We start from the raw sequence: 27,910 nt of genomic DNA on the forward strand, positions 1-27,910 counted from the left end.
TTTTAAACCCAATTAAAAATAACCAAGGTGTGTTTGGTTTTTTTTTTCCCCACGTAAAATCCGTAACTAAACATGAGAAATATTACAGGGGACGTGTTTAAACTATAGGCTTGTTTATCTGATGGCATTAAGTAATTTCAAACTTGAACAGTACCTACAAAGATGTAAAAACACTAATATAAAACACTAGTTTTTGTTTTAAATTAAAAATGCTTTTCACAATTTTTTAATCAATGTTTTTCAAGTATTCACTGAATCAAACTGGGATATGTAAATTGATTCTACATTTAAAAATGTGTGCACAGAGATATAAAATGTAAAGAAGGAAAATACAGGATACAAAATTTTATGTATAATAATTGTATATAAAAACCTTAATAAGATAAAGAATATGCATAGAAAAAAATGAAAAAAATATGGCAAAACACAAAACTATTATCTTAGATAAGAAAATCATGAGTGACTTCTTCCCTTTTACTACATTAAAGATACATTACTTTGATACTGAGAAAAATAGGTGAATAGGTGATTTGAAAGATTTCAAAAGGAGAAAATAATTCTTTGTATTTATAAGATTAAGATAGGAACATTCAAAATAAATCTACAACAGATTCTGAATGTAAGACAAATTTACAATTTAAAGTCATTCGAATCAAAACACCTTGAGTTTAAAAAACATTTAAGATTACTTAGAAAGAAAAAAGAGTGGAGGGGGGGAGTTCCAGGTAAGTATACTTTTTGCCATCAATCATTATTGTTCTTAAAAATGTTTGAAATACACCAGTACATACAGGTACACTCACATACAAAAATAAGATTTTCAAAATTTCAAAGAAACCAGTGTTAAATTTTCAATGAAAAACAACTATTTCAACTACTTCAGATATGAAATCGTTTCAGTGAATCTGACTACATATTTAAATTCTAGTTACCAGATGTACATTCAAAAAGTAGATCAACTAGGTTACAGAGAATAAACCACTTCCTCCAATATTACAGCTGCACAGACTGTGATTTATTCAGTATGAATTATTTTTTCACTTTAAAACATCTTTTACACAGCAAAATTTGCCTCATCAAATCCCCCATGTACCATCACCTGCTATCACACAGAAGAAAAAGTTTTACCCCAAAATATCCATTGGGATCAGATTTCAATTTAAATATTGCTGAGCCAGCAATCTTTAAAAATTAAAAAACTTTAGATGAACAGATTTCAACCTGTATATTACTTTAGATTATATATCTTCAAGTAGCATCCACAAAATTTAAAATCTAATATATGTAACAAATTTAAAATATGGTACTTTAACCATTCCATAGCAATAAAATTCTTGCTACTTCAAGAGTTAAAGAATAAAGACAATACTACATTACTAATAATTTTCCTTTTAAACAAGCCATTTACATTTTGTTAATATTGCTGTGATAAAAATTTTGTTAGACCAGAATTAGGAACAAAGCCTTTTTATTTTATAGAATAAAATTGTATATTTCAAAAAATAAATCAAGTGTCCCTAACCATTCTTTCCTAGACCTCCTCTCACTTATTCTAAACTCTCCCTGAGAAACCTCATCTGTATTCCTATCCCTGGGATTATCTACCCTTGAGACTCTTCCTAACAAATCTTCTTAATACTTCACATCTTCAATTTAGGCATGAATGTATATTTGAGAAACACCTCTTCAACAATGCAGAATAACTAAATTTAATGAGTTCCTACTATGAGCCAAGACATGCTATAATGGCTTACTACAGCATTTCATTTAACATCGTAACTACCCTAAAAAATAAATTATCCTAATTTTGCAAATGAGGAACTTGTGACACACAAGGATAAGTAATTTGCTAAAGGCACAAAGCTAATAAGTGGTTCAAATGAAATATAAATCCAAGAAATCTACACAAGTTAACAGTGCTCTTCTCCAAATTACTGTGGAAACTAGGAGTGAGAATCAACTTTCAGTCATAAAATCAGAAAAACACTAAGCATTTGGACAGAGGAAAAGGTACGAGGAAAAGTCTCATAGTACAGATATGAGCTGAAATAATGGAAAAAAGTTTACAAGAACCTTGTTAAAAACATCAAGAAAGAGGTCCAACTTAAAAAGAGATGATAAGTAAATATTAAACTGTATTAATCAAACATAAAAGGCATAAAATTTCATTAATATTCCCATTACCTAGATGGTGTTCACACTGTTTTATTTTAATGACTATAACATACACACATATGTACACATATCCCGGCCTACACAGGTTCAACCTAATCCTTATTCCCACCTAATCTTCAATTTCTTTCCTAAATTCTACCTTTGGGATCTTCCAAGAAAATGACCTTAAAGACAGGAAGAGGCTACTGCACTGAATAATTCTAAAAAAACTGAAGTTTTAAAAGGATATACAAAAGGTCATATACTAACTGCAGACATCATCGTGAATTCATATGTGGGACCAAGAGTCATTCCCAAATGATTTAAGAAGACCTAGTAATATCGAACTTTACCCATATACAGAAATAATTCCCTTATAATAAATGTAATGAATTTTAGAGTAATTAGTAAAAGGAAGAAGGTAAGGGAAACCAGCACTGTTTTAAGAGACTACTCTATGGTAGAAGCTGGGTTCAATAAATCATAATACATTTGAAGTAGATAACATTATTGCTATTTCAAAGACAGTCCCAGAAAAATCCAGTCACTTTACCAAGTCCTGCAGATAACAAATGAAAGAGCGAGTTTGCAAAACAATACTGACCTAATTTGAGAGCTACTATCCCCTACTACTGTACCACACACTACTGATCACGGCATAAAGCTGACGCATTGAAAATCTGGAAGAAAATGAAGTCTGACCCTTCTTTACATACCACACAAAAATAAATTTTAGAAGAATTAGAAGTCAAACATAAAAAAATTCACATAATTCTCTCAAAAGAAATTTTAGTATGTTTATAACCTAGAGACTGAGTTTTTGGAGTTTTTTTTAAATCCCAGACTGGAACTTAGTAAGTTAAAAAGACAGATATAGTGACATAAAGTTTTTAAATTTTTCTGTAGAAAGAGAGATGATTAAAAAAAATAAAGACTGGGAAAATTACTTACAATGCATTGGACTAAAAAAACTTATCTCTTAGACACTGTCCTTAGCCACATATTTATGGATATGCCTCTTTAGGCAAGGGAAGCAAAAACAAAAATAAACTACTGGGACTACACCAAAGTAACAGTGAAGGAAACCACCAACAAAATGAAAAAGAAACCTCAGGGAGAAGATATTTGAAAGCGATAATATCCGATAAGGGGTTAATATCCAAAATATATAAAGAACTCACATAACACCAAAAAACAATCTGATTAAAAAACAGGCAGAAGACCTGAACATTTTTCCAAAGACATACAAATGGCCAACAGACACATGAAAAGATGCTCAACATCACTCATGATCAGGGAAATGCAAATCAAACCCACAATGAAGCATCACTTCACACCTGTCAGAATGGCTAGTATCCAAAAGACAAGACATAACAAGTGCTGACAAGGATGTGGAGAAAAGGGAACCCTGTGCACAGTTGTTGGGAATGCAAACTGGTGCAACCACTGTGGAAAACAGTATGGAGGCTCCTCAAAAAATTAAAAATAGAAATACCATATGATACAGTAATTCCACTACTGGGTATTTACTCAAAGAAAACAAACACATTAATTTGAAAAGATTTACGCATTGTGATGTTTATTGCAGCATTATTTACAATAGCCCAGACATGGAAACAACCCAAGTGTCCGTCAATCGATGAATGGATAAAGATGTAATACACATACATATACACACACACACACACACACACACACACAGGAATATTATTCAACCATAATAAATGAATGAAATCTTGCTATTTGCAACAACACGGATAGACCTAGAGAATGTTATGCTAAGTGAACTAAGTCAGAGAAAAGACAAACACCACATGATTTCACTTATATGTGGAATCTAAAACACAAATGAACAAAAAACACCTCTCAGATACATGGTTGCCAGAGGAGAGGTGGGTGGGGAGATAGGTAAGGAAGGAGATTAAGAGGTACAAACTTCCAGTTATAAAATAAATAGTAATGGAGATGAAAAGTAGAGCACAGGCAATAAAGTCAATAATAATGTCACATGGTGACAGATGTTGATTACACTTACTGGGGTGAGCACTGAGTAATGTATAGAATTGTTCAATCATTATGCTGTACACTTGAAAGTAATACAACATTGTATGTCAACTAAATTTCAACAATAATTTTTTACATTAGTGTCTGTAATTCAAATTAATAAGGAAAAGACAACCTAATTAAAATGGACAAAGGATACGATTAGCAGTCCACAGAACAAGTCCAAATGGCAAATGAATATATGAACATACTTGACTTCAGTAATGATCACAGACATGCAAATTAAAGTAGCAATAATACATTAACTTCTCACTTGTCAGACTGCCCAAATCAAGAAAAGTACTAATTACCTACTGCTGGAAAAGGGATGACATGCAATAACTTTCATAAAGAATGGTCAATACCTATTTAAAGCAAACGATACACTTTTCAACATAGCAATCCCGCTATAGGATATCTATCTCATAACATCAAAAGCCTTGGCTCATAAAGATATGTTTGTAGATGTTCTACAAACAGCGCTCTTCATAGAAACAAAAATCAGAAATAAAATGAATGCCCTTCAATACGGTAAATTTTTAATAAATTGTAGCATAGCCACATCATGGAATATTATAAAATCACCAAAAAAATAAGCTGGAAATATCCTAGTTGACAATGTATTATAAGGAAAATGATAGTATTTTGATAAAACATTAATGAAAAATCCCTATATGTGTGTCTATTTTTACATATTACGTGAAAATAAAGAAATATATAGAAGAATCTCTATCAGGCTATTAAAAATGGCTAAGTAGAGAGAAGAGAAAAAGGGGCTTAAATGAAAACATCATGAATGATGGGGGAAAAAAAGCCTAAAAAAGTCAAGGGCTGGAGGGCACTTGATGCAATGAGCACAGGGTGTTGTATGCAACTGATGAATCACTGAACTCTACCACTAAAACTAATGATATGCTATGTTAACTGGTTTTAAAAAAAAAAAAGAAGTCATTTAAGCACCCCAATACATTAGACTTCAATATAATCACCTTTAAAAATATATATTTATTTATTTGTCAGAGAGAGAGAGAGCACAAGCTGAGGGGAGCGGCAGGCAGAGGGAGAGGGAGAAGCAGGCTCCTCGCTGAGCTGGGAGCCCGATGTGGGGCTCAATCCCAGGACCCTAGGATCATGACCTGAGCCGAAGGGAGACACTTGGGTGACTGAGCCACACAGGCGTCCCTAATATAATCACCTTTTAACTGCACTTGCTTCTTAGTTGGTAGTGAAAGAGCACTTCATTTCTCTGAACTAAATCACTCAGCACTTGTTGAGCATTTTCTATGTGCCATACACTGAGCCAACAGCACATCATTTTCCTTCTCATAGAAACTTCCAAGTTAGGTACTGTTTTCTCAAGAATAAGTGGTATTTTATAAAATGCCAACAGCATGCACAATGCAGCACAGATAAAATTTTCAGGAACACACAGGTGACTGTCATCACAGCAAGCCTCCCAAAAATGGCATAAAATAAGTCACCATCTCTGACTCTTATCCAGTCTATTAATGAAACAAAACGTTAATACAAATATATAATCCACCAGTGAAATATAATTATCCTTTACAAAATAACGTTAGAAATGTTACTATGATTAAAAATTAAATGTAAGAAGTAAATTAGTACAATCTTTCTAAAGGGTAACTTCATAATATGTAGCAAAAAGCATTAAAAATGTCCATAACTTTTTAGCCAGCTACTCTATCCAATACTACTCTATAAATACCTTTTATAACAGAATTGAAAAAACACACAAATGTACAAAATGTTTGCCAAAGCATTTTTTGTAATACGTTGAAAACCTTAAGTTCCTAGAGTAAGTGATTTAAATAACAGAATACTATGAAAACCTAAATTTGCTGGCATACAAAAAAAAAAGTCTATGGATCGTTGCTAGGGGCGGGGGGCGGGGAAAATGAAGAGCTGTTTTGAGTATCGAGTTTCAGTTTTGCAAGATGAAAAGTTCTGGAGATTGGCTGCAAAATACCATGAATTTACTTAACATTACTGAACTGTACACTTAAAAATGGTTAACGTGGTTGTCTCCTTGACTATTATGGATAATGCTGCAATAAGCATGAGAGGGCATATTAAAAAATGGTTACTATGGTAAACTTTATGTGTTATTTTACCCCAATTAAAAATAAAATTGAACAAATTTTTTTAAAAATTTTAAGTATATATGACTAAGTTAAAATGTGTTTAAAAAGTGATGTGTGGTCCCATTTAAAAAAAAAAAAAGACTAAAATTCTCTCTATACAGAAACAGATACACAATCAATACATAACAGAGAGAAGGACATTGGTATTAGAAGCATCTTACTTGGAATGCTGGTTTCACCATGTACTAGTTTTGTGGCCTAGAGCAAGATGTCTCGTCATTTTTGAGCTTCACATCCTCCAGGTGTAAAGCTAGGATAAAAGTAATCCTTACATGGGGTGCCTGGGTGGCTCATTCAGTTAAGCGTCTGCCTTAGGCTCAGGGATCATGCCCTGCTCAGCAGGGAGCCTGCTTTTCCCTCTCCTTTTGCAGCTCCCTCCCTCCTCCCATCCATGTGCCTCCCCCCAAATAAATAAAATCTATTTTAAAAAAATCCCTACTCTACATGATTATTGTGAATATTAAAGGAGATGAGATAAAAAGTTAGTACAATATTCAGCATGTAAGTGTTCATTGTCTACTGTTATTGCTTAAATGCATCAAAATGCTAATAACTCTGAATTCTGGATAATGGGATTAGGTACATGTTTTTTCTTTCATTACCTCATTTGAATTTTTTAGTTTTACTCAATAAACACTATTATTTATTTAAGCTTTTGCCTTAAAATGGCACGACACTGGCAACTATAAAAAATTTAATTTTTCAAGATTTTAAATCAAACAGAATTGTTGCTCAAGAAATGGAAGACCACAAAGCGATTAAAAATTAAGTAAATGAGAAAAGGCCTTCACTTCTTAGGACTGCTCATTGGCAAGGATCTGGAAATTGATACCAATTCTCTATACATGAATGCCATGTCTCTTAGTTAAGTCATACCGGCAAAAAATACTTGGAAGTAATTTTTGAATACCTCACTGATGATGAAGCTGATTTCCCTAACAAGGGATTTAATTTTATCCTTAAGATACTTATCAACAAACACCAAACAAGGTTAAATTATTACAATATAAAACTTTGTTACAAGTACAATGTAACCATGAAAAAAGCACTGGAGTTCAAAAGAACTCAGTTTGAGTTACAATTTGCCTCTCAATACTCATGTGAAATTAAGTCAAATTATTTATTTTATTTGGGCCTCAGTTTCTTCCACCTAACTCACAGATTCTCCTGCTGACCAGGAGAATACCGGAGCTACTACAGAGCTCCACGGGAAAGTCGGTGACCTAGATCTATGTCTCCAATGGCTACCACATGCTTTTCTGATGAAAAGTGAACATGAAAATTAAATACTGGCTAAAATGAATTTTGTCATTCGCTTCCATTCTACTCCTTGCTGAAGTACTCAGCAATGCTTAGTATGTACACACATTAAGGACTCAAAAACCAAAAGAATTGTCTGAGAATGAAACATGGAAGTATACACCTGTAATCAGATTATAATTTCTATGGTTTAAAAAAAATGTAATTAGGCCTAAGAGAAAACTCTGTATTTAGCATTCATGCATTTCTTGTATGGTACTGGCTCTATCAAGAAGGTAAGCTGTTTTGAAAGTCTCAAGCAAATTATTTTTAAATTAAGCAATTAGTGTTTAAGTTTTTCCAGTGTAGGTGTACATACAAAGAGAATCTTAAGACCTATCTGAAAACATTCTGAACCAGATGAGTTTCTTCAGCGAAATAAACCACTTCCTTTCAAAAGCCCACATAATTTTAAAGCAGAAAGTCAATTAATTCTGAAGTTTTCTGTACAAGTATAAAATTCTTCTAACTGCTTGAATAAAATTACTTAGTGATAAACTAGTGAAAAAAAATTTTCAAAGAAAAAGATATTTTAAAGGGACATCAAAAATGCTGTAGTTTAAATTAAATATGCCTATTTTAAACTCCTTACAACAAAGGATTAAAGTAAAATGAAATATGTATTTTAAGCACATTACTAAAAGTTCACATAAAAGTGTTCATAACATCTCATATTAGTAAGTTTTCTTTGTAATACAGACTTTTCAAATTAAAACTGGGAGTTGTTCTCAGGACAAGGATAAAAATTTTGCAATACGCTCTGAGAAGAAAGAGGAGGCTGCATCTACTCCTAAAAATCTAATGTCACTTTCTCTTCCATTTATAGCTGGGTAATGTCGAAAAGACAAATACAGCACAATAAAGACGTAGGGAAAAAATGATTCTGTTGCAGGCGCATTTACAACTCTGCTTTTATCTTTAATTCCTTGTACCTTTTCTAAGTGAACAACCTACCATTAAGACTCAAGAATATGAAAATATTGAGTATAGTTATGAATTATATTTACAGATATTCAAATAGAATACAGACATACTATACGAAGACTGTTAATAGAGTATTAACATTACAAAACTAGAAAGTGATGCTAGAAAATACCACCTCACTATGTAAAATTAGAGTTTATTTTCCAAATGAAGGGAAAACAAGATGAAATTCAAAGGAAAATGAATAGATTTCTAAACAGTATGGGCAACCCAGTATTACTTAAGACAAACCTTACCAAAAATAGTAGCTCTACTATAAAGTACGCTATTGAAATACATTTCTCCAAAGCCTCCAACACTTTTAAACAATCAGTTCTTTGAATGATCTAATTAATTTAAATAATTACTGCCTACTTTATTTGTAAGGCAATGGAAATATCAATTTTAAGAACTGTAAAAACCATTAAATTACATATGATTCCTTTACCAGACTTGCAGACCAACCATTTTTCTTAATGCTTACTGTTTTTTAGGCCAACTATTTTTCTTAAAAAAAAAAAAAAGAGAGAAATAAACCCAATGTTAGAAAAAGCCTCAACAGCCATCAAAGAGTTAAACCTCAATCACACAATATCCGTGTAAAAAGCTATTTTTCTTCCACGTTAGGTTGACTAATCATACAATTGTAAAGATAAATATTAAGATTTTTCTGCCAAGAAGTCTCCTTTCAAACAATACTATATGTATCTCAACTTGGATGTTTTTGTAACAACAACAAAAAGAGTCTGTGTTACTCAGTTTTGGAGAGTGTTTTCTCCCTTGGTAGATTTAAGGTAACAAGGAAAACACCATCAGAAAACTAAAAGATTGTCCCAGGATTTTACTCCCTAAATATATGCTCTTTTAGCAGTCCACTCATATTAATGTATAACAAAATTAGACAAATAACCCATTTGAAGGTCATTTAAATTTGCTATTAGTGATTTTCCGTATTACGTATGTCAACAAAATGAACTAAAATGTTATCTGAATTAAGGAGACACACTGACATTTAATGCATTATTTTAGACATCAGAGTTCTGATTTCATTAAACCATAATAAAAGGCTAATTTTCACACAAGTATTAAGTTCCCGTTCCAAAATTCTAAAAGTACAAAAACATTGAAAAATTCTCTAAATGACGAATAGGTTTCCTTCTATATTGTTCAGCAGTATGTCATGATCAGGTCGGGGTGATATGGACAAGTGGAATCATTATATCTAAGCATTTAAATCTTTGGTACAAGGTCTGCCTTATTCATGAGTCTCTCAACTCAGTCTAGCTTTACAGTTGGAAGGGAGGTGTTTAATCTGATCCCGTGCTTTAAGGAAAAAATTTCTAGTTTCTATTCCATTTTTCTCCCAAAACACACACACACACACACACACACACACACACACACACACGGCGGGGGAGAGCAGTAAGAGAGAGAAAGAGAACACTAAGGATAAAAGAGAAGATGATAAAAACACCAGGAGAAAAAGTTGGAAAGCAAGTCTGCAGAACTCAGAAATACAGAGGAAGGGAAAAATACTGGAGAAATAAAAGCCGCACTAAAAGCAGCAGAATTAGACTAGCCAGCAACATACAACATTAGAAAACGGTACAGCAGTGTCTGCAAAGCCCTCCACAAAAGAAAGAAGGACACAAAACCACTATTTGTCAATTTGTCACTAAAATATAGGCCATAGAATCACTTTCAAATATTCAAAAATTTGCAAAATATTTCACACGTATATTTTGCAAGGAGGGGAAAGTGATCTGTCAAACCAAATGTCAAAGTCAAATGATACAAACAGAAGCCTAATCATGAGAAATCTGTTTTAAAATAACTACGGTTGGTTTGAAACTATGGAAGCTTTCAAGACAGAATAAAATAAAAATGCTATAAATCTTGGCAATAAAAAATATGACTAAAAATATAGAACAAAAAGAGAGAGGGGGGCAAATATGAGAAAGTGTAACTTTGCTGAGCTCAACTTTTAAATCCAGGACTCATTAAATTAACTGTTTAAACTTAATAATTCAATTAGTAGAAGTTTAAACATATTATAAAAGGTATAAATAAGAACTTAAAATATCAACAAAATTATGAGAAACAGAGTGGAGGTGAAGTGTAAATTAATTTCTTCATCCTTCATAATGACATCAACACATACCTTTAAGGGTTGGCAAATTTTAAAAGTTTAAGTATGTTATTATGTTACAAAGACAGTACAAATCTCCAAGTTATCAGAGTACATACCAAGTCAAAATACAGACCACATATCACAGAAAGCGTTCTATCCACCCTATCATTCCCATAAACGAGAAAAACTCACCTATTAAACAGTCTCTGACAAACGCAATTACACACATCTACAGGAGGCACAACTAAACCAAAGTGATTCAAAACACTGAAAGCAAAAGGATGAACAAATACAACTTAGAGAAAGCAGCAATCATGACATTAAGCAAATTGAATTTAAGTCAAAAAGCATAAAACAAATCATAGAGGAACTTTTCATTAATGAAAACTAAACTTCAAATCCACAGAAAGATCATGTGTCTCCATCTATCAAAAGGCATAGGGTAAAACCTGTAAGTAGTAAGATGAAATAAAATGCAAGGATCTTATTACATTTTAACTTACCTCTCTCAGCTTATAACTACCAATTAAGGAAACAATTTCAGTAAGAATACTGAACCCTGTAACAATTTAAAAAGTAACTAACAAGGAGTGCCTGGGTAGCTCAGACAGTGAAGCATCTGCCTTTTCATGATTCCAGGGTCAAGGGATGGAGCCCTGTGTAGGCTCCCTGCTCAGTGGGGAGTCTGCTTCTTCCTTTTTCTCTCCACCTGCCCCTCAGTGCCACTCCTGCTTCTCCCTCTTTCTCAAATAAATAAAATCTTTAAAAAAATAAAAACCAAAAAATAACAGAAATGTATCATATTTTGTATTCTTCAGACAGAATGCATACTCTTTTGACAAGTGCCCATGAAACCATTCTAAAACTACATCGGGCCTCAAAGAAAAACCTCAATATACTTCAATGTAAAGGGCATAGACCACATTCTCTGGTAACAGTACAATGAAACCAGTAATCATAACAAAAAACAAAAAACAAAAAAACTCCCATAACAACCTGGAAATTTTAAAATTCTTTCAGATTCTTGGCTTAAAGAGGAAATCAGAATCAAAACTGCAAATTATCCAGAAAATAACAGTAACTAAAAGAACCCAGAAAATAACGATTCTAAGAGAACCCATGAGCCACAGCAAATGCAGTATCCATAGGAAAACTGTAACTTCAGAGACCTAAGTAAATGAGACAGAATGTGAACAATGCACACGTACTACAAGGCAGTGGGGAAGAATAAGGAAAGGGTAGAGCTAGGACTCCGATCTAACAATTTATTTCTTATAACAGAGAGAGATCTGAAACTAAATGATGGGTCCACGAGTGATTGTCACATTACTTTCTGAATTCTTCTGTGTTTGCAATCTCATAAATTAAAAGTAACTTCTAAGATAAAGAATTAAAAATGCATTTAAGTTAAATGTTCCACTCACAAAGGTAGAAAAAAATGGAAAACAGATTTGGTAATAAACAGATAAGCTCACAAACTAATGAAAAAATACCAGTAGAGCTAATTATTAACCCAGGAACCAATCTTTGGGAAATAAAACAAAGATAATTAAAAAAAAAAATCAATAGGAAAAAAAAAAAGGCAGAGGGGAGGAGTAAAGTAGAGGGAAGAAAACAGTATTTAAAATAAGAACAGAGATTGGGGTGCCTGGTGGCTCAGTCTGATGAGCCTGCAACTCTTGATCTCGGGGACCTAAGTTTGAGCCCCATGTGGGGTGTGGAGATTACTTAAATAGTAGTTTTATTAAACTACCAAAAACAATTAAAATAAGAATAGAGATGTAACTGCATATAAGAATCTAAAAAAATAAGACAATGTTTGCTATAATGCTAAACAAATACATCTGTCAACCTGGATGAAGACGATTTTCTAAGAAAACAAAACATTCAAACTGACCCTAGAACATTGAGAAAGACAAATCCTTTGATGAAAGGAATAATTTCAATGCTCTTTAAATTAGTTAAGGATAAAGAAAAACTCTAAGTTCTCTATAAAACCATCACAAAGAGAAACCAAAACCCAAACACATACATACAACTGCAAATTAAATTTATGAATAGATGGAATAATTCTGAATAAAATATTAGCAAATAAAATCCACCACACTAAAAGTACAACCTACCATGACCAACTAGGATTGTACCAATATTACAAGTCTACTAGAAAATCTATTAAATAAAGTTTAACTTTTAATAATGTAATGTCAAAAGCCTTTTGCCACCTATAAAGACAGTATATTTTCTCCACAAAGCTTCTGATGACATTTAATATCTTAATAACAATTACAACTGGATTTTTTTCAGAAAATTGGACAAGCTGTTTCCAAATGAGATAACTCACGGGAACTATGAAAAAGGAAAGAAGAAACAAGATAGCCTACAAAACATAATCGAAATTGTGTAATTGCTACAGTAATGAAAAATCTGCTACTGGCACAAAACAAGACAAAGAAGTGGAACAGTAGAGTCCCAAAACAGAGACAAACTTAGTGCATGTCAAAGGTGACAGTTCAAATAAGGTTAAGACAGAAAAGGGATATGTAATTCAACAAAAGGTACCGTTACAAAACCAGCTGTTGAAAAGACAAAGGATGCTGATGAAGAAACTGGATTCCTTGTTACTCCCTAATGGCAGCTGGATCAAAGATTCAAAGGTGTTGAAAAAAAAAAGAAGAAGAAGAAGAAGAAGAAGAAGAATCTGTCAAATGTCAAATATATTAGAAAAAATGAATAATGTTTTAAAAAATTATCCTGTAGTGGAACAGAACTTTCAAACAAAAACCTTTAAGAGAAAGATCAATGCATTTGAATGTATTAAAATTAAAATTCTGTCTCACAAGAACAAGCTGGGAATCAGAAAAAGTATTTTCCATGCATATAACAAAGGACTGATTTCTTTACCATTTAAATACATGTGTATGTATGCATGTGTGTATACAATACATACATCCATTGCATGAATACACACACACACACAAAAAGTCATTATGAAAGATAACAAGCAGAAAAATGGACAAATTAAGAAAAGACAGTTCCAAGAAGAAGAAATACAAATAGACTTAAATATACAATAAAGCAGTTACCTTCACTCTAATGAAGACAAATAATAAATGGAAAAATATTTTCTAATTATCAGGTTGGTGTAATACCAAAAAGAGTAATAACCATATCTGTGAGAAGCTGAAGAGAAACACTGACAAACTTGTGAGAAGGAAATCAGTACAACCTCTGCTAAAGATAATTAGGTAGTATCTATCAAAAATTTGAAGTACATATTTTTTGGCTTAGAAATCCACTTTCTAAAAATATATGATGTTCATTTCGGAGTCATTAGCAATAGCAACTGAAAACACTTAAAAATGAGTATCGACAAGGGCTGTTTAATGTACAACCCTATAATGGAATTCTATACAGCTTTCAAAGAGAATGAGATTGATCTCTACATAAATTGTAAGGAAAAATCTGCAAAATGCTTTGGTAAATGACACAGACAGAGAAGTGTTATGTATCTTCCCATTTGTCTAAAGATATATATGTAGGTTCACATATGTGGTATACAAGTAAAGTTTCTAGAAGAATAATACAAAAGAAGCGATTTGTTTACAGATTTATTTACAGCTTCCTGTAGGGAACAAGAATGTGGGACGGTATTAAGAGTGACACTTGCTTTCTACTTTAAACCCTTTCCTACACTTATGAGCCAGACATATTCTAAGCTGAGGAAACAGCAGTGAACACATAAAATCCCTGCACCCATAGCAATTGCATGGGGGGCATGGGGATCAGTAAGGAGACAGGTAATAAAACAATAACTGTGTACACACACACAATGTCAGATGACGTAAGTGCTGTGAGGAACAATAAAGCAGGGTTACAAGGGGAAAGGACTATATGTATTGGAGAAAGAGATTATATTTTACATGGAATGCTAGTAAAAGGAATACAGTGAACTAGAATGTGTATGAAGGTTCCCCTACCCCAGGATTAGGAGTAAAGTGATATATAAACTACAACCTGAAGGATGATCAGCCAGGGGGGAAGTGGTGATGGTGGCAGGGGCAAAGCACTATATAGAAGCAGAAAAAATTCAGGTGGGTTTGTTCTTAGGCGGGTTGGGGGGAGGGGCACACATGAACAGAACCCAGTTCCTAAAAGGTCTTATAAAATAATTTAAAACGTTTATACAGAGGACAGAAAATTAGAGCTAAATTTGGAAAAGTTACTCTGGCTGTAATGCGTAAAGTGTTTTGGGCAAAATAAACCAAGAAGTAAAGAAAACAAATGTTTCCATAATTCTGCCCCAAACTAATAGTCTTTAAAAGGAAAAGTAGCAACAAGGATGGAGAATAGTGGGTCAAAAAATGTACAATCTATCCTTATTACTCACAGTTTCCATATTTGCAAATTCACTTGTTCACTAAAATTTATTAGTAACCCCAAAATCACTACGTGTGGCACTTTTGCAATCACGCCCAGACAAGTGCAGAGAAGCAAAAAATTTGAACCCCCACATGCACAGTCCCAGCTGAGGTCAAAAAGGTGAGATACTCTGCCTTCTTGTTCTAGCTCTCACACCCTAAACAAGTACCCTTTTCATGATCTATTTAGTGTCACATTTTTCACATTATGATTTTAGTTAGCAATTTTGCTGTTTAAAATGGTCCCCATGAGCATCGTATGTTAAGCCCTCCAAGGTAAACATATATAAAATTCTACTTTTTGGAAAGCAAGAATTCTAAGTGACAAATATCTTAGAAGAAATTCTTTACAACCAGGTAGTTTCTTTTTTTTTTTTTTTTTAATTTGTTTACAGGAACATAAAAGCAGGTATCTTTAGCATAAATTATTAAAATTCTGTTCTGAAGGATCAAGCTTATCTAAAAAATCCCTATGGATAAACTGTGATGTTTTCTTATTTAAAAGAATCTCACAATTATAATTTATTTTAATGTAGCTTTTACAAAAATGTATATATACACTCAAAATGACAAGTCTTTTACACCCTAAAAATTAAAAATACAATGTACAACTGTGAACACTGCGCCTATGTAATTTTAACAGAAAACTAGTAAAGAAATTTCTATCAACCCTTCCCTGTCTGGTCAACATTCTCTTTGTTTATATAAGTAACAAAAAACAATTTTTAGGCTACTACTAAAATGACTCTAAAACCAAATACATACTTATAGGAACACAAAACAAAAAACTTGTTGATACACAGTCTTCAAGGTGTAACTGTGTAGTTGGTTTATTTGTAATGGTCCACATAAAAATTCAGGGTCAATTTAAAAGGAAATAATCACATACGAACTCATTACTTTTCTCTTAAATGTGTTTAACAGCGCTTCCTTTCATACACAAAGAAAAGCACTGTACTAGTTTGATCTCTGGTGTGACAATCAGTTGCATGACCTGCCACTTGGACACTAAACATGAAATATAACACACTGGGAATATTTATTATTACTTACATGAGAAGATAAAAGAGTAAAAGAGAAGTTCAAGAAAGAAGGATTCAAAGTCAAAAAGAAGTTAGAATGCCAGTTATTAAACTCCAAATAGGAAAGAGTAAAACAAAAAAGAAAGAAAAGTTAAGCAAAGTATCATGTACATAAGTGAAACCCTAGTTTTTGGAAATTAATGGAAAGAAGAACCATAACCAAAAGAGCCAACCAAAGACTAGAATGCAAAAGGACAAAGCATCCAAGAACCATTTAAATCATGTAGATCATTTAAAGACAAAAAAAGGTGAGCAAAAATAGTAATTTTCAATGTCTTTTGTATTTTATATCACTTAGAATATAATTACAGTACCGCTTACATTCCTAAAGAAAAATATTAATGTGCTTGATCATAATGCAAATAAAAATGGCTTTTGCATCACAAAACTGATATTGGAATTAGAAAATTAACCAAAACTCTTAGCATACCTGAGCTACCAAGACAGCAGTCAGTCAAAAACCAGCAGCTGGTGCAGAATATGCACATAGTGCAAGCAATCATCGTCACTGGGAATGTAGCCGGAACAGGCACTGGTCTCTGTATCAACGGCCAAAGGCCAAGGGTGGAAAGGGCAAGGGGCCTTCTTGGTTCCACCCTCTGAATCTCAGAGACTGTGACACTTCCTTAGTCAACAAGGCCATATCATGCATGTGCCTGACGGACCAGTAGCCGTGACAAGGGAAAGAGGGAGAGACCTATTTAAAAATTGTTGCCTTCCCTATCATTCTGCAACATAGTTTTCCCCCTAAATAATCTTATAAATGGTATTTACAATCCTAATCAGTCAACAAAAAGAGACCTAGTTCACTCTATAAGATCTACTACATGGCTTAGAAGTATTGTATTTCCACTTGAAAATCTGTTATAAAAGAAGGTAAAATAATAGTACCACTGTTCAATTTCAATATGGGTTAAATAAGTATTCGTGGGTTCATGTGTGAAGTGGACCACTTGCATAACACTTAATCTATCTGGAATTATTGTCAGTTCCAAACAGACTCATAGAATACAATTCAATTCTAAGTGGGAGACTGCCCATACATAAATCTAGCTGATGAGCTGTATTCTAATTTTGCAAAATTACTAAAAATGTGTCATCGAGGTTTAAAACTAGGAAAACAAAATCAGCAGTTGGGATAATTCAAACTTTAAAATTGACCATAAAACATAACGTGATTTATATGCTCTCCTAAGCACCAGTATGATATGCACTGAAATATGCAATTAAAAACAAAACCTGAAGACATCATGAAAAAAGTGGTCAAGAACAATGAAGACATAATTCTTGCTTTTCCCACCAAAACACTGGATATAAGACATCATACACAGCTAAAAATATTGGAATGTCATTCTGAAAACAAACAAACGAGAAATACAAAAAAAAATTATCAAAAGCACAGTGAAGTAGCTGCCAGAGAAAAATATTTCTTTACTGGGAAAAGGCCAGCCATTTCATTTTCACTAAGAAATAACATTTTAGATACTATTTCCTGCAAGAAATATTAATAATACAATATCAGCATGCTCATGTAAAAGACTATAATTCCTAATTCGCAATTTTCCTTGGTATTCCTGATTACTAGAAACTATGAAGTACAAATTCACATTAGTCAGATGTTATTCTCAGCATCATTAATTCCTCTCATACTACTGATTTCTTCCCCTAAGGCAGTAGTTCTCAAGAAAAAGTAACACATCACAATCACCTAGGGACTATTTTGAAAAAACACACTCACTCCCAAATGCCATCCCTCAGAGGCTGATTCACCACGTCTAGAGTGAAGCCACAGTTCCTGTGTTTTGAAAAAATTTCCCCAGCAATTCTGATTGTTAGCTGAGGACTACTGCTTTAAGGGATGAATTACATACTTGTTCTAGCAACTAGAAGAGCTCTTATTTCGTCTACCATCGCTGAAACTTTGTCACTGTAGTACACACAGCTGTCAGTATCAAAGAGGAAAACTCCACATTTCTTTACTTACAGTATAAAAAAAAAAAAAGGTAAGAGATCTGATAAAACTATCTATCCAAACAACATGCAACCATACTTGAAAACACTTTCTATATATTTATTTTAAAGTGTGCATTTAGGACAAATGGTTTTGAAAATGTATAAAAATAATTTATGTATTAATCCAACTTTAATATATACATGGTCCCTTAAAGGATTTTCATTTTATTATCATCAAAAATGTATTTCAACAACCTCCACAGTATTCTTAAAAGTCAGGAATTTTAAAATTTTCTAATAGAAAAATTTTAAGTATTCACCTACAGAAAAATAATGAATGGGAATGATATTACTAATATTTTAAAATATAATTACGTCTCACCTATGCTATGCCACGTATCATAAGAAAAATCTTTATCACTAAACTATAATTCCAAGTGGCATTTTTGCTTAAGAACGAAGCACAAAAATACTTTATAAAAGAAAACATCTCACTGTAAAAACTTATAAAGTTGAATACTTTGAACAAAAATATCTGAGAGGTTTGATTTCACAATATCAAGTTTCCATATGCACTTTGTAAACATACACCCATTTTTAGGCTATCAACTTAAATAAAGCCAGTTATCACTAAAAGAAGATATAGTAAAAAAAAAATTTTTTTTTCAGTGCAAAAATACATATCAACTAAAGCTATCAACTGACTTAAGACAATTTTAATATAAAACTCACAACTTGAATCCCATTATATAATTCTACAGACTTTAAATTAATTGAAAACAAAAGCTCTACAACAATTATCAAGTTTTCCTTTTGTTACTATTCTCTAGTGAAAGCTTTCTTTTGATTAGCTTTTACAATGTCATCAGGAGATGCTGATTTGAAGTCAAATGGTGTTATTGCTATAAGAGGACTTATTTCTTTGTCCTTTATGTCTTGAACTTGTCTACTATAAAGAAAAGTCTTATACAGGTCAAGGGTGCGTCGCTTGCAGCTTTTCAGTGGGTAACGAAGACACAGTGTTGACGCAAAAGCTGAAGGTCTAGCAGCAAGGGCTTTGGTCCAAGAGAGAGAAAAAGGTGGTTTCCTAGTCAAAGAGCCTTTATTGGTTTTCTTATTATCCTTAGCAGAATTGAAACTTTTCCCTAACTTTGAACTTAAAACTTTTGTTCCTGATGTTGGAGCAACTGATTGGTCTACCGTGTGTTTTGGAACAAAATCAGGGGGTTTTATAAGGACACTAAGATCAATATTTGAATCTATTCCAGGTGACTTCATTTCAGATAAACTGAGCTTAAAAGAATCCTTCTTAATCTGAGAGTTGTCTATATCAATTGTTTCTGCAATCAAATCAGAAAGTGACAAATTCTCAAGGTCTCTTGTAGGAGAGGCTTTACAAAATGCCAAAGATGACAGAGATCCTGTTAATTCTGACACTCCAGTAGAAGACGGACACCGATTTGCTAGCTGTGACAGGGGAAAGGATCCCAAACTTAGATCTGTGAAACTGGCAGATGACTGGTTACAAAGATCAGATAAAGTAAAGCACTGGCTCGGGTTGTTTTCTTTGTGTTCCTGAAACTGCTCAGCTAGGGATGGACTTTCACACTGGGAAAACTGCAAATTGTCGTTTTTTAAAGTGTAATTCTTGGCACTTTGTTCAACTGAAGAAACATTTCCAACTTCAGTCATTTTACTAGCATTTAAATTATCATGAGCTCTATTTTCCAATGAGCTAGTTAAGACCGAAGGATTATTTAAATTTCCTATGCTGTTTTGTACTGGAATGTTTTGTAAATCAGGCAGTAAATTATTTTGAGTACATAAAGAGTTATTAGGTGTTATGTTCTTTATCATTAAGGATTTTAAATCTGGTATTTCTTTGAATGAAGAATCATCTTTGGAAACACATTCAGATTCATGAGGTCTTAACACATCAGCACCTAGATTCTTTGAAAATAGACTTGCCAGACTATCTGTGGTTGATAATCTGACTGATGGCTGACTTTTACAAGAATCTCTTGGCATATCATCAATTAGGTCAACTAGTGACAGCTCTTTTGTTAACTTACATGATTCTAGTTTCTTTTCACTTTTAGGTCTGTCAAGTTTCTTTTTTTTATGGAGTAAATAGTGACTTGGTACAACTGAGGAATTAGGATATAATCCAGATTTTGCTACTGGGCCAGAAAAATCAAAGGGTTTGCTACTATGATCCAAGTGGTGTGCGGATTGAGGACCAGAGCTTTGAACATTATCAGCTGAAACTTCAGAGGAAGATAATAAGACTCCTTACCTTACAAAAGCCATTAATTTTCAGATGAATAGGTTGACATATGCAGAAGACAGTCACAGCAACCAAAAGGAAACATGAAATGAGGCATTTAATTACTAAATGTTTTGATTATAACATGAATAAAGTGATCAAATATTTGATCATTATTTAATAAAAAGTGAACACTCTGAAAAAAACAGTAATAAAGGAATTTTACCTTCCTTTAACCATCTAAAGTGACCTTCATACTTTGCTCACTGATACGTACAAATATAAGTACCAAGTTAGTCAATATTCTAATTTTCACAAATTTTATAATGTGAGGTTTTAACATATTTAAATTATCATCAGAATTGTCAAATTCAAAACATCTAAAAGACCAATGTAAGGAACTAGGTTCATCTTCTCCTGTATTTTTTAATGTATTAAAAACAAGCAAACAAATAACATTCTGTAATTTCTGAAATAAACTATTAATAAAGATAAAATATTACAGACTCATTTTCATAAGGTCAGTTACAAGTGCCTCCCCATCAAAATTCTTTTAAAATTTAAATAGAAAATAAAAAACCACCCTTATTTCATGGTAACAGACTGCATACAACTTCGCATGGTAAAAATCTAGTCTTCAGGATACAGGAAATATTAACCCAGTTAAGAAATCACCATGCTCCCACTGACAGATACCAAACCAATTATTATAAAGATCTCTAGTTCCCTTCTTATGCCAATTAAATTCAAGAAATAACTCCAAATTCTGTAAATTTAAAATTAAAGATCTGGCTTTGAAATGCAAGAACAGTGTAATTATGATACTTATGATATTTAAATAAAACTAATACATTTACAAATGCTATAAACATAAAGGCATTTTTGTAATTAATTATCTGGCTATTAATTTCCACCTTCTGAGCCATCAGAGTTAAAAAAAAAACAATAATTATTAAAAAGCTCTCTAAGCTACTGACAAGAAGCAACAAGTGTCTTATCTTGTTTTTATCTGATTTTATTTCCCCTATATTCTGCTAGTTAAAAATAAAGGCAGGGAAATAATCAAAAAACAAGCTTTAACAGAGGGAAGAAAACATAGCACTCAGCTTAAAAATTCACAAATGGGAAAATCAACCGATGATCATCAGGATTACTGTAACACGCACAATTTTCTGCCTACTTTTCTAAACAGCTAAAGCAAATCAAAGCCTCTTTTAAACCATTAGCTGTAAAACAAATAAAAAAGAACAAGTAAAAGCATACCTTTTGCTATCTTCCCTGTAGATATTGCTCCCTCACTCTTGACCTTCCAATTCTGCATCTTATCTTGTTCCAGAACCACTGCCAAAGCCTTCTGCACATCAAACTTGTTCTTCAGAACTGCTTCAATCAAAGTGTCATCTGGCACAGCATCTCCAAGTACCTCTCTCATGTGATCAAGGCATGAATAAAGACGAGCTAGAACAGAAAATAATTAAAAGCCATAAACGATGCCATGAAAGAACCCTCAATCTTCAAAACAAAACAAGGATTTGAAACTACATTAGGATGTCCAACTCTCCTCTTTCCTTGGCAAATATTACTTATAATGATTATATTTCTATCCACAATATACCTATGTTTCCCTATTAGAGCTCATGAAACAATAAACAATAAACATTGCTAGAAGAAAACAAATCACTGAAGTTTCTCTTCTAAGGAAATGAAGATCTCAGTCGAAAATTCCAGTTACTAAATAACAGCCACACAACCAATTTTTCAACCATAGAGTTGAAACTCCTCACAAAATATACTTACTAAAATGTAAATTTTCCTTGAAGATACAAGAGACATTTATAGCATTCTTACCTACAATCACTATTATGAACAATCACAATAAACCTAATAACTTCTGGTATACTGATTATCAATCATTTTCACACATGAAGCACAGATTAACCACTTTTTACTATACCTTGATCAATTCCACTCAGCTGATGGTTCAGAAGAGAACTGGAGGACTCTTTCAGATCTTCATAATCGTACTCTTCTACAGGCTCAACAAGTGAAGGCTTGTCGCGCCGCGAGTAAATAAACTGAGCAGCTAGAAGAGAAAATGACGGAAGAACGCTGAAGCACAGCCACTTCCCAGTAAATCTTTTTTTTCCCCACAAAAGTTAAAATAGAAATTAAAGATTCTGACCTACCAGCTATGGGCATTTACCCACATTCTATAATAATGGATAAAAACAAACGAAGACAAAGCATACCATACCCTAAATCCCTCTCAGACGTCCTCAGTAACTGCTCACTGGCCTCATGCAATCATCCTCTTCCTTTCTTCCTATCTCCAACACCTCAACCAAGCTGATTTTCACTACAGTTTTCAAACGCTACCTTTCCTAATACCTCTTCCCTGCCTACTACTCCATCTTCCATGCAAAATGTTCTCTTCTTTGGAACAAATATTTCAAACCACATACCAAACTTGCTTATTTGTATAATTAAGAAAATACTAAAAACGAGTTAATTTTCACTTTCCAAGAACTGCTAATTTTGCCTGAACCCAACAGTTGACCAAAATCATAGGCCTTAACTTCTGAACAAGTCCTACTTTCAGTCAAACACTAGCTACGCTGCATGCTAGTGTCACATACCTAACTTTGACTTTCAGCGATCAGTCTACGCCATACTACAGCACTCAGTGTCATCACTCAATGTATAGCTGGTATTGTAGATTTCATTAAAAGAAGGAAAGACACGATACACCGAGTATCATAAACAAAATACAAGTGAGCAAAGGAGAATCACACACGCCCAAAGTGCTGACTCTTCCACCTCAGCTGGATGCCCACTGAACTCAATTCCTGGAGACTCTGCTCAATTATGAAGAAATAAAATTAAAGAATAAGAAAGACAGAAATTTTAATACAGTATTCTACAGGCAAGGTGTTACTAGGGATGTGATATTATTTAGCTTTCTGCAAGAGCACGTAACACTTAAGTCTACTGCTTAGTGTTCCTACATTTAGCTTTTGTTCATGTGTTCAAGAAGGCACTATCAATGAAAGAAAGGGAAACTAACTACATTCAAAATTTATGGCTACTGCTTATAAATAATGCACATACAGACATTAGATAATACTATGGCTTATGTGTAACACCCATACGCAGAACGCTGTAGCATAAGGGCTATGTACGCATAGAATAAATCAACCGTGGCCTTACGGATGAGTAGGAAAGGCAAAGAAGAAAAATGGAGCGATGTATTTTAAAAGCCAAAATAGTAGTATAGATAACAAGTGCCACAGAAGCACAGAAGATTGGCACAGTTCTAAAAAATGAGGTGAGAGCATCAGAAAAACTGAGGAAGAGGTGGAAGACATCTTGGAGAAGGAGAGCAAATAGAGAGAACAGCTGAAGAGAATTCAATCTATTCCGGTATAAGGCATGTTACCCCAACAAAACCTATTCTGACCAAATGGTAAAGAGGAGAATGATGAGGGTGTAACTTTCAAGTGCTTTGGTCTATGAGATTTTTTCCCCAACACTTCAATGTTTGGCATCATCACCTAATAGCAGCAGGTACAAAGTAACACGCACCACAGAATATGACACCGTAACTGTAATGGAGTGCAATGCCAGAGAGACCCACACACTTCCTCCTGGCTCAGTCTGGAGGACGTGCGGCTTGCTTTGTGCATGCTTACTGCTTGGCTCTCCAGGATCTGTGAGCATTTGCCTTTGCAACATTACTCGTTAGTTCAACTCTTCACGTTTCTATTAAGCTTCCTACCTTTTTTTAAATGTAAACTCCTATATTTACTAGAATATTTCTTTATTAGGAAGTTAACATATCTTTTCAAATGTGCGAACATTTTTATTAACATGATTACTGCCTTAGCTAGTACTTCACAGATTGAGTCTGATCTGTCATGATCCTATTTTTTCCCAGATGTTCTGTTATTTTCAGTATACAGTTTTGAAGACCATAAGGTTTTTCCAGAATACACATATGATGCTGTATATATATCTCCCTATTTATCCCCTTCTAGTACGAGGAGAATAGAACACTATTACAAAGTCAGCATGGCTAAACAGAAGAGACATCCTATTTACAGACTCTTTAAGAGGATCACTATTTTCATGTTAAAATCTCAGAATGAGGACGTGTCTTACAATCAAATGGCATCTCAACATTATTTACTTCAAGTGGTACATAAAATTACAGTATTTACATTCTGTGTCATCTTAGATTTAATAAAATGTGGTAGTACTAAAAAAAATGTGAACAGGGCCACTCGGTGCCTGGTAATTTAGGAATTATTTTCCTAGCTATAATAAACTACTCAGTTTAGCTTAAAAGTAACAAATACACTTTCTCCAATTTCCTCTCATAGCTTTCACCTGCAAAGAAAATCCCAAGAAAAATAAAAAATTAAGTGAGGAAAAAATCAGATCATTTCCCTCAACAATCTTCACTTAGGAAATAGTGACGGGAAAAGGAAGTTGTCAATATCCAGACTGCTACCCAACCTCAGGGAAGCGTGAGGGTTCCTTACCCCCGATCCACACACAAATCCAACTCAGAAACCTCTACTATGGCCACTGTTTTGGAAGCAGGGTTGGCTAGATTTGCTGTGAAGTGGGGAGGGAAGGAGGGTAGACAAATTCCCCAGGGAAAATAACTACTAGTGGGGAAAAACAGTCCAAATCTTTGAAGTTGAAATGAGAGCCCAAAAAGCAACAAATACAATAAAAGAATAAGAAAAAGAGCAATGGAGAGGAAAGGATAAATCTAAAATGCTATTCGTTTTTAAATTTTAATCACAAACTTTGATGGAAATGCTTTTTGAAAAACTGGGACACCCGTGGTGACTTTTAAAACTTCAGGCAGTTTAACAAACATAAAAGTTTACAGAATTCAAAATCTGACTCCTACAACTGCCCCAAATTGTTTCCTTAACACCTTAAAAATAAAAATCATGTAAGAGGCACTCGTTAATGACACAGCTGTCTGGGCTTCCTGCTCTGGAGGTTCTGATTCAGTGATGCTGGAAACGGGGCAGGGAATCTGCATTTTTAAAATGTCTCCCAGCTGAGCAATTGATCATCAGCGAACATTAGGAAACACTGGCCTACAAATCCCCCCTGTAGTCCACTCTGTACAGTCATCAATTCCTTCTGAAAATACTGTCCCCTCACTCAAAACCCTTCAACAAGCTGACATGACACACCTACAGTTAAAAACTGGCTCTCACAGCTTGCCTCCTACTTCCTTTCCTAGTCCTCTTTCCTGCTGCAACTGCATTAATCGTATGAGTGTTCTCAAATAAGCCTCACACAGGCCACAGCTCAAGCACGCTATTGTCTTCTTCTGCCAAGGAAGCCATTCTTCCTCCCTAATTTACCAGTCCAACCTCCCCTCCCTCCAGAAGCCTTCCCAGACTCCTTCATGCGGGGCTATGGCTTCACCCACCATACCGCTGTGGCATGTTTGAAGAGGACTTTTAACATGCTAGCTTATATTCGTCTGCCTTCGGCTCAGGGCGTGATCCTGGCGGACCGGGATCGAGTCCCACATCAGGCTCCTCCACTAGGAGCCTGCTTCTTCCTCTCCCACTCCCCTGCTGTGTTCCCTCTCTCACTGGCTGTCTCTCTGTCACATAAATAAATAAAATCTTTAAAAAAAAAAAAAAAAAAAAACATGCTAGCTTATATTAAACTAATTTATAAACTTATTAGAATAGGGCTTTTCTTACACGATGATGCTCAGTAAAGATTCTGAGTTGGAATGGACTGAATAAGGATCACTACTGTTTGAGTAATCACTGGAGGCCTTTCGACTGAGGTGGCTTCAATGCCTTGACAACAAATGGAAAACCAAGCCAGAGTCAATTACTGTAAATGCCTCAGGAACAACCAATCACAAAAGGCCAACTAGACTTTCCCAAATAATGCAACCCTTAAGCTACAGCCAACTAGACTTTCCCAAATAATGCAACCCTTAAGCTACAGCCAATCAAATAATTTCTTTGCTTTGTTTCCTGTATTCTCTATAAAAACCTTGCTCCTAGCTCTGTTCCAGTGGAGCACTCCTAACCCCTTCATTTGCAGTTGCCTGATTCAACTGTTGTTTGCTCAAATAGATTCTTAAAAATTTCAATATGCTTCAGTTTATCTTTTAACACTTCTAATTTCAGTAGGCAAAACAAAACCCACAACTGTTCAAATAAAGTTAAATATATAGGTTATTTTTGCCATCCCCAATTCCTTGACATATGTTCAATATTCAGTATCAGAGTCAATCTTTCCAAAGGAAAAAAAACCGTAACATTTAGAAATCACCGTTTCATCATGAAAACTGTGCTTAGTAGAGTTCAAAAAAATACAAGTGCTGATGAATTTTAGACATATTCCTATTAATTGATAAAATCACTCAATTATGAGAATTCATTAAGACCATGAATATGATCATCTCTTCAATGACAGTGGCTAAGAACAAAGAGGATCCTTCTAAAACTATTCTTTTTTTTTTTTTTTTTCAGAAAATCACTCGGAAAATATACCACTAAAGAGGAAAAGTTTCTGATCTAATATCACTATGTTTTGAAAAATTAAAAAATCCAAAACCACATGTTTTTTGTTAAAAATAAAGTTTGTCACAGAAAAAACTCAAACCATTTACCTGTATCTCCTGCTTTGATAATGACATTGACTTCTTGGAGAGTACAAAAGTAACTAAAGGAGTAAAACTGTCCTGAATATGAACCACACACAAGACACACATGAAGAGCTATGAGAGACACAAGGATAAACTCTGACCTCAAGAAAGCTAGACCATGAGTGCAAATATCAGAAAAGCATCCTCAGAATGTCTGACCTGGTGTACTATCAGTTCCTCACATAAGATTAAGGATGATTTATCCAGATAAGCCTAGATAAATCAATGTGTTAACCTGCAAGATTAAGATGTCTTTCAGTAGTTCCTCCCTCTGTAAAGGTTTCTACCCTCATGCAAGCCAGATTCAACCAACTTCTAAATCCTGCAGACCTTAACTCCTGTAATTATCTCTTGAATCTATCTCCAAATCGAATGCTACCACCCTTGTCCCAAACGAATGATTCTCAAAGCAAGCATCAACATACCATGGAGGGCTTGTTAAAACAGTAGCTGTGCCCCACTCTGAGTTTCTGACTGGAACGGGGCCAAGAATTACTTTTCTAATAAATTCTCAAGTGATGTTATGACACATGGACCACATTTTGAGAACACGGTCTTCAAATATCCCCATCTCTAGATTAGTACAATAATCTCCAAACTAATCTACATATATCCACTCATGTACTGCCTTCAATCCAGTCACTACCAGGTAGAAGGGATTTTTTAAAAACTCCAATCTAATTATCACATCCACATCATCTTCTCATTTCATGAACATGTCCTGCTCTCTACTGCG

At 33.9% G+C, this 27,910-nt stretch overlaps 1 protein-coding gene across 3 annotated transcripts in view; it reads right to left on the reverse strand.

Annotated features, from left to right (window-relative positions):
- Window positions 1–27,910, reverse strand: part of HBS1L (HBS1 like translational GTPase) — an 82,165-nt gene that overhangs the window by 48,189 nt on the left and 6,066 nt on the right. Inside the window, exons 3-5 of one of the 3 annotated variants that reach the window (XM_045814772.2) lie at window positions 22,426–22,554; window positions 21,735–21,929; window positions 10,036–20,496 (exon numbers count right to left, since the gene is read on the reverse strand). In XM_045814772.2, the coding sequence (XP_045670728.2) occupies window positions 19,025–20,496; window positions 21,735–21,929; window positions 22,426–22,554 (1,796 nt within the window). In that variant the 3' untranslated portion in view covers window positions 10,036–19,024. Of the gene's footprint in view, window positions 1–10,035; window positions 20,497–21,734; window positions 21,930–22,425; window positions 22,555–27,910 lie in introns of those variants that run through there. The other 2 variants (XM_045814771.2, XM_087865504.1) reach the window with 2 other exon arrangements.

This window comes from Ursus americanus, chromosome 11 (genome assembly GCF_024610735.1).
Source record: "Ursus americanus isolate L20-20 chromosome 11, mUrsAme1.1.p, whole genome shotgun sequence".
Lineage (NCBI taxonomy): Eukaryota > Metazoa > Chordata > Mammalia > Carnivora > Ursidae > Ursus > Ursus americanus.